The sequence below is a fragment of the Galeopterus variegatus genome, unplaced genomic scaffold, assembly GCF_000696425.1.
Source record: "Galeopterus variegatus unplaced genomic scaffold, G_variegatus-3.0.2 Scaffold107, whole genome shotgun sequence".
NCBI classification, from domain to species: Eukaryota; Metazoa; Chordata; class Mammalia; order Dermoptera; family Cynocephalidae; genus Galeopterus; species Galeopterus variegatus.
In genome coordinates this window covers 1,046,129-1,058,072 of record NW_007726218.1, presented here as the reverse complement: position 1 = coordinate 1,058,072, position 11,944 = coordinate 1,046,129, and the positions used below count along the sequence as shown (strand labels likewise).

At 50.8% G+C, this 11,944-nt stretch overlaps 2 protein-coding genes across 4 annotated transcripts; one reads left to right on the top strand and one right to left on the bottom strand.

Annotated features, from left to right (window-relative positions):
• Positions 1 to 329: 329 nt before the first annotated feature.
• Positions 330 to 2,144, bottom strand: CD14 (CD14 molecule). Its single transcript, XM_008585864.1, has 2 exons — positions 2,073 to 2,144; positions 330 to 1,985 (listed from the first exon to the last, which is right to left on the bottom strand). Exons 1-2 carry the CDS (start codon positions 2,073 to 2,075, stop codon positions 861 to 863), a joined length of 1,128 nt encoding a protein of 375 aa, XP_008584086.1. The 5' UTR covers positions 2,076 to 2,144; the 3' UTR covers positions 330 to 860.
• Positions 2,145 to 6,421: 4,277 nt separating this feature from the next.
• Positions 6,422 to 11,904, top strand: TMCO6 (transmembrane and coiled-coil domains 6). Of its 3 annotated transcripts, none has more exons than XM_008585828.1 (11): positions 6,422 to 6,667; positions 8,462 to 8,577; positions 8,663 to 8,846; positions 9,093 to 9,197; positions 9,367 to 9,452; positions 9,577 to 9,792; positions 9,983 to 10,094; positions 10,210 to 10,396; positions 10,541 to 10,635; positions 11,021 to 11,188; positions 11,448 to 11,904. In XM_008585828.1, exons 1-11 carry the CDS (start codon positions 6,464 to 6,466, stop codon positions 11,556 to 11,558), a joined length of 1,584 nt encoding a protein of 527 aa, XP_008584050.1. In that variant the 5' UTR covers positions 6,422 to 6,463; the 3' UTR covers positions 11,559 to 11,904. The 3 variants fall into 3 exon arrangements, with proteins under 3 accessions (XP_008584050.1, XP_008584064.1, XP_008584058.1); XM_008585842.1 differs by having other exon boundaries at positions 6,423 to 6,667; positions 9,676 to 9,792; XM_008585836.1 differs by having other exon boundaries at positions 6,423 to 6,667; positions 9,676 to 9,792; positions 11,021 to 11,535.
• Positions 11,905 to 11,944: the final 40 nt, after the last annotated feature.

Genomic DNA, 11,944 nt, shown 5'->3' with positions numbered 1-11,944 from the left:
CCTGTTCATTCCAAAGTTGTGAAGGGTCTGAGACTTATCCTATTTGCAAATCAAAGAGTCAGCCTGAAACAGTTATCCACATATGGACTAGCAGAACACAAGATCTCTCGTTCAGCGACATACTGTATCTTGCATTAGTTCCCCATGCCCCAATTCCCCATTATGTGGTGGAGTGACACAGTGAAAGTCAATGTACCTGTGGGTGCAAAGTGGTTTTACACCATAGTAGAGGAACCCTGAAATTATGAAACTCAGAGCTTATGTAGGACAGAAGGCACCTCTGCGCCTCCTCCCTCAGGGGTGGGAGAGAGGGAAAGAGAGAGGACAAGCAAATGGCTTTGGGTTTTATTACATTTGAAAGGGAATGGCTGGATCTTGGAAAGTGCATGGAAGAGGAAACATTCTGTATCTTCCAACGTATGTTTACCATTCAAACATCCTTTAACCCAGATGCCATTAATCTGCTCAGAAATCCCTGCCTGCACAGACACTCATTTTTTCTCCCATGACAGCCCTAGCTAGGCGACATTTCCCTGTCCCTTCTGCACCTGCAGTTTTTTTCTTGAGGAGGGCAAGTATAGTTTCTCGGGAGTTAAGATGAAGAAAGTCCAAGTTCGAGTATGATGGATTCCCCATCCAGCACTGTGCCCAGTACATAGCAGATACTCAATAAAGGTCTGTTGAGTGAATGACAAGGACCAGTTGTTAAAAGAAAAACTTTTTTCTTTTTCATTTTCCGTTGTTTAAAATTTTAATAAAAGTGTGGCAGAGAGTTGGTTGGTCAAGAAGTCCTGAATGTCCTGACCTGAGTACCCCGAAGCCGGGGCGATTTGAGCCCATTCGCTCTTCTTCCCTGGGCCTTAGGGAAAGCCTCGGACCCTCTGGAGCAGCGCCAGGGTTCCTGACATCCCCACTGCCAGGGGCGAACGCGCACAGGCTGGGACCACGCCGGAGTTCATGGGGTCCTCTTGGAATCTGGAGGCTCCAGCGACCAAGAAGGGATTCCCGTCCAGTGTCAGGTTACCCACCTTGGGCAGCTCGTCTGGCCGCGGCGCCCTATTCAGCCTGTTGCCACTGAGATCGAGCATTCGGAGCTCCGCCGGTAGTCCTTTAGGCACCTGCTCTAGTCCAGCGAACGACAGACTGAGGGAGTTTAGCGCTCGCGGCCAGACGCACCCGGAAGCGCCGGCGTGTGCAGTGGTGCGCAGCGAGTTGTGGCTGAGGTCTAGGCTCTGGGGCTGCACACCCGCCGCCGCCAGCGCAGCGCACACGCCGTTGGGCGTCTCCATCCCCGCATTGCGTAGCGCTAGATCCTGCAGGGCAGGGAACTTGTGTGGACAGAGAGCCGCGATCAGTCCGCGCTCGCCCAGTCCGGGGTTGTCAGACAGGTCGAGGGTAGTGAGTGCCGGGAAGGCGCGGACCTGTTCGCAGGAAAAGGCAAGCGAATGTGCTTGGGCAATGTTCAGTACCTTGAGGCCCGGCTTGAGCCACTGCTGCAGCTCGGCGAGCCAGGCACCCCCTGTCGCCCACGACACGTTGCGGAGGCGCAAGGTGGATAGCGCAAGCCCCGTGGCTTCCAGAGGCGGCGGTGGAACGGTGCCGGTTATCTCTAGGTCCTCGAGGGTCAGTTCCTTGAGGCGGGAGTACCCCAGCACACGTAGGAGGCCGACCAGGAGCAGAGCGGGAACTTGTGCACCTCCCACCGTGAGCCGCCGCAAGCGCAGAGCCTTGGCCATGTCAGCAAACTGCCTCGGGTCGGCGTTGACATTATCGTGTTTTAGAAATTGCTCTAGTCTGCGGCCGCCGCCGTGGATCTCCACCTCGATGGCAGCCATGCACTGCAAGGCGCTGGACCAGTTGGGCTGCGGACCCGAGAAGTTGCAGACGCAGCGTATATCGTCATCGCCCAGCTCGCAGGGCTCTGGCGTGGCCGCGGAGACAAGCATCAGTGGCAGTAGCAGTAGCAACAAGCAGGGTGCACGCTCCTGCGGAGAGAGCAGAGATCAGGGAGGCCCCAGCCCGTTTCTGGGGTTCCCCAGTGGCTTCCGTTCGCCCCAAGACTGTACACTCACCATGGTCGACAAGTCCTTAGACCTTCTGGAAGGGCTGTGGCTTCTTTTCTGTACAGCAGCACCCGCCGGCTTCCAGACTGCAGGAGCGTTTCTGTCCTAACTCTTGGCGACCTCTAAGAGTTTATGTAACCCTGGGATGTCCCTCTGTTCCCTCCTTTGTGAACGCTGGACACCTCCCCAACTCTTCCTCCTAACCGCCCGCCTTACTTCCTTTCTGGGAAGTGTTGCAACGAAGGGAGAGGGACAGCAACAGGAAGGGTCCTGGAGGGCATCTAGGGCCCTCTGTCCCAGGCAGTGTCCTGATGACTCACCCACCCCAGGGCAGTGCCTGATGACTCAGGTGCCCTAGGCTTGTCTGGTGGGTACGGGGAAAGGACGATCCTCCGTGACTTAGGCCAGTATTGTACCCTGTCCACCCCCCCACCCCCGTCCTATTTATATTCTAGCGACTCAGCTTGATTAGTTTTCTTCAACTTTTCCTTAGTCTTGGTTACTGTTAACATCCTGCCTCCCAAATCCAAGCCCCTGACTATCCTCAGATATTTAACTGGATGTTTTGGGGAATGGATTGCAAACCTCATCTATTGACTCCAAGGGGGGAAAATTAGGTTCAAGAGAAGAAATTTGGTCTGAAGAACAACTCCCCTTCCTTTTATTTTTTTCTTACTTATTCCTTTAAGTAATAACTTTCTTAAACGTAGAGGTGTTTAACAGAGACACATTGGCCAAGTTGCTCGATCACTTACAGTTTCCATTTCCTGTCCTGAAATTGGAAACAAAGATATTCCAACATAATTTTCCCACTTGCACCTTGCTCTCCCCTCAATACAATTCCTGTGTCCTAGGAAGGAAGGGTTGGACTTATGTCGAATGAGAATATATTAATAACTTAGCTGTGTTGCCAAGAAAGAAAGCAAGTGTCCCAGAGGGTGAGGGTAGGGGCTATCCATTTATAACAGCCCTCCGCGATCCGGTCCAGTCTCTGGTTGACAGGGACTTCCTTTTTTCATGCAAACTGGCAGTGACCAACGCAGTGAGGAACCCGACGTCCTGCTGTCTGTTGGGCCTGACACCCCGCCCCCGCCGCCCCTCCCCATGCTACGACAACATTGTTTGCATTAAAATTTTGTACATCTGCCCCTGGAAATATTATGTACAGAGTCCTTAGAAGTACGTGCAATATTGAAACAATCAAAAATAAAAATTAAAAAAAATTAAAAAGAATGTTGGAGGAATCACACTACCTAATTTTGAGACTTATTATACAGCTATGGTAATCATGACAGTGTGACATTGGTGGAATTCCACATGGATCAATGGAAGAGAAGAGAATCCAGAAATGGAGCCGCATAAGTATGTCCAAATGAATTTTTTTTTTCCTTTTTGTCTTTTTTACTGACCGGTAACGGGATCGCAACCCTCAGTGTTGCACCCGCACCGCGCTCAGCTAGTGAGCAGGAACTGGTCTCCACATGGGATCCGAACCCTTGGCGGGAGCGCCGCAGCGCTCCCAAGCGGCGCACTCTCCAGTGCACCACCGGGCCGGCCCATGAAAAACTTTTAAATTCCCACTTCTCCTTTAATTGAAGAGCGACTGTACATATGCCCCCAACCCAAACAAGGAGGCCTCATCAGACCACATTGTCCCTCTGTGTCTCTTGAACTCACTCTAATTTCAGAAGCGATGTCCCACGGCCAGGCAGGTCACTGTGACATCCCTGAGGACCAAGATGTAATTATGTATAGTCTGGTTTTAAATACACTGACCCTGAAGTCAGACAGCCAGGCTTGGAATCCAGCTCTGTCACTGAGGTTGTGAGACTTGGGTAAGTGTCTGGGCTCCCCCTGTTCAAAATGGAGATAGTAGTAGTACCTGTCTGTGAGTAAAGTCCCTAGCACAGAGCCACATCTATTGAGGGTAGCCTTGATTGTTATTCTTCTTCTTCAGAGTCTCTGTATTCAGAGGACTCAGGCCGCTGAAGTCTGGCTCCTCAGCAAACCCTGCCACCTTAGGGGAGCCACTCTGAGTGGGGTGGTCTAAGCTGAAAGGGGCAATTGGTTCTTCAAAGATCCCCAACTCATGCCTTGATTCGACAAATATCTATCATTTGTCTACCAAGTGCCAGGGTTGGTGGGAAGCCCCGGGATGCAGATATGACAAAGACACAGTCCCTTACATACTTCCAGTAGTTACACTCTAGTAGGTGGGGGAAGGAAACACAGACTCAGAACTGCAGTCCACAGCGAAGAAGATGCTTACAGAGGAAAAACTAAGGGCTTGTGGGGGTCTGCAGAAAGGAACAGCCATCTCTGTAGAAGACAGGACATGGGGTTGTTCTTACAGGTTTTAACAGTGTTGTCAGGTAGGTAGGTACAGAAAGTCAGTGTGGGCAGCTGTAACTGTCTGAGCAGACACTCTGGGCAGAACATAGTTTCTATCTATGAACTTGTCTCATCTTCCCACCATAAATAAGATGTAGGTTTCAGAAGCCAATCTGCTGCATAAGGAAGAGGTTAAGACCTAGCCAGAGCACGGTGTACGGCATGTGCTCAGCAAATGGCTGTCCAGGGGCTCGATGGACATTGGGCCTGGAGAGATGTGGAGGACAGGATGATGGTCTGTAGAAATTTAACTGTCTGTTTTGTGGAAGAGAATGCAAACATCATTGATTGACTCAAGGGGTAGAATTAAATTAGAGGGAAGAAAGTTGATTTGAAGAACAATCTCTTTCCTGGATTTGTCCTTACTAGTACCCTTATGTAGGGCTAGGGTCTGGATCTCACAGACCCGTCCTGCCCCTTCACAAACCCTTCACACGCAGGTCTATGAGCTAGGTAACCAGCAAAAAGGTCCTTGGAGCCTTGGTTGAAGAAGGAATAGTCTTCATTCAGCTCACACAACACTATGAGCTAAGCAGTCCACAGAGAAACTCAGAAACTCAACTGCTACTGGCAAAGTCCAAAGAAAAACTGAGTAGCTGCCCACAGAGTAAACATGTTCTATTTTTAGACGTGAGCTCTAAGGCCAGCTCTGCTTCACAAACTGAAGAACACACAAAAGCAATTAACTAAAAAGATACATGGGTGCACATGCGCACTAACTCCACTCACACACAACTTGTTTACTAGCAATATCTATAGAGCCTGACGAAATTATCCTATTTTCCCCACACCTTGCCTAAGTAATAGCTTTGTAAAAATTAGAGCCCTCCCATAAAGATTAAGTGCCATCAGGACTCTACTCTCTTGGAGCTGTGAAGGGGGCATGGGAGGAGACGTCAAACAATTACACTATAACTTAATGGCAGTTGTGAAAAGGTTTATGAAGTACATGGTGCTATGCACTCACATAATAGGGGAACTGGTCCAGTGGTTCTGGGCGGGTGACATTGGAATTGAGATCTTGAGGATGGTGTTAAGGGAAGCGCGCTGGCAGAGGGCAGAGATAGAGCTCCAGGCAGAAGAAACAGCTTGAGCAAAAGCCTGGGGGAGGAAAAGAACAGGGCTGGTTTAGGGAACAAAGATAAGATCCCAGAAGAGATAAGTAAGGGGAGGCGCTATTGCAGCCAAGACTGGAGAGATATACAGGGATAGACCATGTAAGGCTTAGTTTGCCACAAGTCGGATGTTGAGGGTGAGGAGCTCGGTATTTTATTCATCAGTGTTGCCCCAGTAGTGGTAGAGTAGAGGCACTCAACATTTGGTGAAAGAATTATTTTATCCTAAAAATAATGGGAACTCTCTTTTATGAAGAGCAGTGAAATAATATTTTCCTCACTTTCCTCATCAATAAACGTGGTGAACATTCAATGACGCTTCAACCATTTAGGCAATACTCATCAGTGGGAGCCACGTCATTGGTGAAATGGCATGGGGCTCTTCCCAGAGCTCGGGGTTGTTTTGAATGGTTGTCTAGAGTGTGTTGAGGGTGAGGAAGTTACGTTCACTGAGTGGATGGTGTCACTGCTGGCCTGGGGCGGCCAGGGTCGGGGAGGAGTTACTTTCCTAGAATTAGGAAGGAGAGAACCCAATCGGAGGGAAAGTGGGGGCTGCTGAGCCGCTGCTTTACGCCCGGGACTAGTCCCGCTCCGCCTCTAGCTTCCGCTCCGCCCCGCCCCCTCACCTTGGCTCCGCCCCGCCCCTGCCCTTCACCGCGCCCCGCCCCCTCGTGCGTCACACTCCTTTCGGGCCTGCGCACTCCGTGCCACCTTCCAACCGTTGAGCGGCTTCGTGGCGGAGGAGCACCTTGAGCGTTTCCTCCAGCTCTAACATGTGGAGGCTACGGCAGGGCCGCCTTAGGCCGTCCGTCTGTGGGGTGGAGGAGCTACGGCGCCGCCGGCGGGAGCGGGAGGCAGGTGTGGGCGGATGAGGGAGCAAGGGAGAATAGGGTTATGGCGGTCGGAGACAGTATGAAGAGACACGGGCTCGGACCTGCTGGTTCTGGGTGCCCTTGCCACACTCAGCCGGCTCTTCTGCCCCCAGCACTGCGGAAGGCGCGAAGGGAGCAGCAGCTGGTCAGCAAGAGGCTTCTGAGAGACGACGCCCAGGAGGAAGCCAGAGGGGGATGTGTGGCGGAGATCCTCGGGGAAGCCGAGGTGAGGGGGCAGGGCGGGGTGCGCGGTGTAGTCCACGCTTGCCGACGCCACGCTCCCGCGAGTATTCCTGGCCCGCCCCAAGTCTGAACGCGGTCCACTCTACACCTCCATCCATCCAGTGGGTCAAGCCGGAAATAGGGAAATCATCCTCCCCGACTCTGTGCTTCATCCCCACATCAATCCATCAACAAGTCCTTGCTGTTTTTACCTCCTAAAGACTCCCGAGTCTTTACATGCCCCGCCATCTCAACTGCCACCACCAACTCTTCTCTGGATGCTACAGCAGCCTCCTAAAAGTTTGTTCTGTATCTACACTTGCCGTCCTCAGTGCGTCTTTTAAAAACCAGGGACTAAAATTCTTTCTGTGACTTGGAAGGCCCAGCATGGTCTAGCCTCTGCCTACCTCCAACCTCATCAGCTTACTCATCCCAGCCACTGTGCCCTTTTCAGTTCCTGGAACAAGGACTTTGCAGTCGCTACATCTAAAATGGGTCACTTTTGGTGTTCTGTCTTGGCAGCCTGTTAGTTTCTTGCCGAATATTAGTCATTATCTAATTGCTTGTTTATTATCGTTTCTCCAACTAGACTTTAAATCAACAAGAACCTAAACCCTGTCTTATTTGTCATCATTGAAAACCCAGATGCCTGCACAGTAGCTGGCATATAGTAGATGATCAGTATTTATTGACTGAGTGAATGAAAGGATTTGTTCACTCAGCAAGCTTTGGATATCCTGTGTTTGTATTTTCTATGTTTACATGTATAGTTTACAACGCACTTAGGCTTAGGTTATACTATTTGTTCATCTTGTGTTTGCTTCATGACAGGACACTGTGCTAGGCAGTGAGATACACAAAGATGAAAAGATAAGAGTCCCTTTAAGTGCTCACAGCCCAGTGAAGGAAACAGATGTGCCTGTGGCCATCTGACATAACAGAAGGAAAAATGAGGCACAAGAGAAATTCCTAAGTTGGCCAAAGGAAGCCAAAAAGAGCTGACTTCTCAGAGGCAATAAAGAGCAAAAATCTGAGGAGAGTAGGAATCTGGAGAAGGTATTCCAGGCAGAAGGAATAGCATGTGCCAAAGCATGGAAGCATTAAAAAACAACTGTTATGCTAGGTGTTGTTGGAATGTAGGTTGCATGGGGTGAATGGCTGGAAGGGTAGGTTTTGCCAGGCTGAGAGGTTTAAATGCTATCCTTGAGATAAACCTGTAAGAGGGCAGGGTAGATACGGTTATTCTCATTTTTTATGTGAGGAAACTTAGGTTCGGATCCCATGTGAAGTAAGTGGCAGGGCTGGTATTAGGCTGGTATTAGTTTTTTTTTTTTTTAAGTTAAGTAATTATTACTATTTTTACATTCTAAGATGTTGTGGAGCAGTTGGCAGGAAGGGGAAAGGGGTGGGGATAGGGTGGGAGGAAGAGGAAGGGGGGCGTGGTCGAGTCTGGGTCGTTCTAGCAGGAGAGCCCAGGGGGCTTCAGTGGCGGCTGGGTCGTGGCTGGGCTCAATGGAGACTTTGGGGGGGCGTGGCTGAGGCCCTGGGTCGGGGCCCCACCCTGGGAGCTGGAGCGTTTCCGATGGCTCTGTTGTCACTGGGCTGGATGCAGACTAGAACTTAGTTTTGATTTTCTCTGTTAACTCCACTGCAAGGTTGATGCTTATTAGCTGTATTAGTGTGAATGATAATTTTGGGGGATAGGGTGATATTGGAGGGCTCACAGGTGAAGTGGGCAAAGTGGGACTCTGGACTTGCTTCTTGTCAACTATGTGTTCTTCCCCATTCTGGGTCCCAGGTCCAGCAGTTCCTGCAGCTAGCCCAGCGGGGGACAGAGGAAAAGGAGAGAGAGAAGGCTCTGGTTAGCCTTCGTCGAGGCTTGCAGCACCCTGAAACGCAGCAAACTTTCATCCGGTCAGTGTGGGTTGTGTGAGTAGGTGGCTGGGCTTTTGAGGGAGGGACCACAGGCTGAGCAGGCCTTTGGTGCTCATTTGTGTAGGCTGGAGGGCAGCATGCGGACCCTGGTCGGGCTTCTGACCAGCAACCAGGCCCTGCTGCAGCTTGAGGCGGCTCGGTGCCTTCATGAGCTGTCTCATTCTGAGCAGTCTGCGGTGGCTGAGGCCTGCTTGCCAGCCACTTCCTATCTCCTCACCTACCTCTCCGGTCACAGCTCAGACTTCATAGTAAGCCCTGTCCCTTCCTATCTTGTTCTTGGCTTAGATTAAAAAACTCTGCTTTTGGGTCCAGTTTGAGCTGGCAAGTAGGGGGAAGAAGAAAACCTGTTTTCCCGTGATGCCCACAGCTTTGCATACCCCTATCATCTCCCACCCTCTTGTGAGCCTCAAGGACTGGGGCACTCCATCCTCCCCATTCACCCCTGGCCTGGTGTGAGATGGGCCAAGCCCAGTGCTTTTGTTGCCTGCTCTCAGGAGCTGTGTCTATATACATTGGGTAACCTGATCGTGGAGAGTGAGGCTGTGAGAAGGCAGCTCCTGCCACAGGGCATTGTTCCAGCCTTGGCTGCCTGCATCCTGGTGAGTGCCTCCTTTCTCCCTCCCTGGGCAATCTTCCCCTAGTTTCTTTCCACATGTCCCACCTCCTTTGGTTAGGTAGCTACAGCCCTGTGCCAAGGGGCTGAAAGTCTCAGGAAACCTTATGACCCAGCTTCCAGAGTCTGATCATTATTACAATGTTTACTTTTAGTCACCCCATGTGGCTGTGTTGGAAGCCCTTGGATATGCCTTGTCCCAACTTCTGCAGGCTAAAGAGGCTCCAGAGAAGATCGTTCCGTAAGTAAAATTGTGTCTGTAGATGTGCAGACAGAGGTGACGCACTCAGTAGTATAGCCCCTGATACCTGATCAAGTCTGATTTCCAAAGCTGTTGCACATTTTAACTCCATGTGTCTGGCTAGGAAGGGCTTTGGTTTGGATAGAGTCCCACCTATCAGGGTGTGGGAAGAGACACTGGCATCTTTGAAGATTCCTACTCACAGCCCGGCTTCTGCTGGCAGTTCCATCCTGGGCTCCACTCTCCCCCAGCACATGCTGCGATTGTTGCAACCTGGCCCGAAGCTGAACCTTGGGGTTGCTGTGGAGTTTGCCTGGTGTCTTCACTACATCACCTGCAGGTAACACAGGCCAGTTGGGAAAGTGCCCTGGGGCTCCCTTCCATGACACTTAGGTCTTTGAACTTCAGTTTGTGGAATTGTTTTAGAGGTTTCATTTCTCCATGACCCTCTCTTAGAGCCCAGGAGACATAGGCTGCTTTTCAGCTTAAAGGTAGGATTGATTGGATAGTGACTGCATCCTGTTGCCCAGCCAGGTGAACAATGCCCTGCTTATCACCCATGGGGGTCTGTCCACTCTGGGGCTGCTGCTGTTGGACTTGGCTGGGGCTGTCCAGAGAACTGAGGATGCAGGACTGGAGCTGGTGGGTGAAGAGGACAGGTTAAACTCTTGGGAGATTTTTCTTCATACTCTGGCCTTCCTCTGGTGTGTAGGTAACACCTTCCTCCTTACAAGTGACCCCCAATTTGTCTTTGCAGCTGGCATGCCCTGTGCTTCGGTGTCTAAGCAACCTGCTAACGGAGCCAGCAGAAGAGGCTGTGGGAGGGCCATTGCAGCTGGGAGATGAGCGTATTGTGGCAGCCTTATTTATCCTTCTGCAGTTCTTCCTCCAAAAACAGCCTGGCCTGCTTCCTGAGGGCCTCTGGTTCCTCAACAACCTCACTGGTATGCACCATAATCTACCCAGGCCTGGATCTTTAGATACTGGGGATATTTTCTCATGGCCTACACTGAGGTGGATAGGATGAGGGGGAGAGGAGCACAGAGGTTCAGGCCTCAGTTTAAGATACTTCATATTTTCTCTTCCAGCAAACAGTCCTAGTTTCTGTACTTCTTTGCTGTCCCTGGATCTGATTGAGCCTCTCTTGCAGCTGTTGCCAGTATCTAATGTAGTGAGCGTAATGGTATGTATTGGGGTCACTTGAGTCCAAGACCTAGTGGTCTAAGTGTAAACAGGGAAGCCGTCCTGAGCCCTTAGAAAACCCTTAACTGAGAGCGGCAGGTGGTGTGTGGCTTCAGGGCCAGACCAGTCTAGGTGTTGAGTCCCTAAACTGTGGATTACTAGTTACTATTACTATCCTCGGGCAAATCAACAAACCACCTTAGACTTCAGTATCACTTATAATTGGGGATAATCCTACCTCACAGGGCAGTTGTGGGGATTATAGAACATGCATGTAAAGAGCTTAGCGCAGTGTCTGAGCATGTAGTTAGCACTCTGTGTTTTAGTTATCACTATGATTTTTGGCTTTCATCTTTTGTGGAGACCGTATATATGTCTATCTGCAGGTGCTCACGGTTCTATGCAACATTGCAGAGAAGGGTCCTGCTTACTGCCAGCGGATGTGGCCAGGTCACCTGCTCCCCTCCTTGCTGAACACACTGGCTTTCTCTGACACTGAAGTAGTAGGCCAGAGTTTGGAGCTGCTGCAGTTGCTGTTCCTTTATCAGCCAGAGGTAGTGGGTTCCTGGCCTTGGTCCCCAATCCACCCTGTTCTGAAACCTCCAGTCTCATTATGGCCCTCTTCCCTTTCAGTCCTAACTATAGTTGCTTCTCTAGGTTTGGCTAGCCTGTGTAGACTCCAGGTCAGAACCTTTATTGTCTTGTTGGGAATGCACCTCTTCCAAGAAGTGGGCTGACCCATGAGGCTGTGGGAATTGAGTCTTAAGGCCCAGAGGGACCCAGGTGTTAAATCTTTTTCTTCCCTGCCCCCAGGCCACTCAGGCCTTCCTGCAGCAATCAGGGCTGCAGGCCCTGGAAAGGCACCAGAAGGAGGCACAGCTCCAGGATCGTGTGCATGCTCTCCGGCAGACAGCTCTTCAATGACCTGGCTTCTTAACATTATTAATTCCCCTCCTCCCATCACCTTGCCTCCCACCCCCCACAGCCTCTTTGGCCATTTTCTCTTACGAGACGGTGGAGCCTTTGGGGGTTTAGAACCATAATGAAGTCCCATGCTCTCTGCTTCCACACCTAAGCCTAATCCAAGACCTTTGGACCCCAGCTCCTCTTTCACCCAGCACTGTTCAGGCAGGAGGACCAAAGGGAACTCAGTGTTTGGGCTAGCTATTCTGGGGCCCTGGAATCTTCCCCCGTTCCTCCTTTTTTTTTTTTTTGCTTTAGCAGGTGGTAGTTTTCGATGAGACAGAATAAATTTTATTTTTATATTAAACTCCTTTGCCTCAGTGATTGCACACTAAAGGACAGAGGAT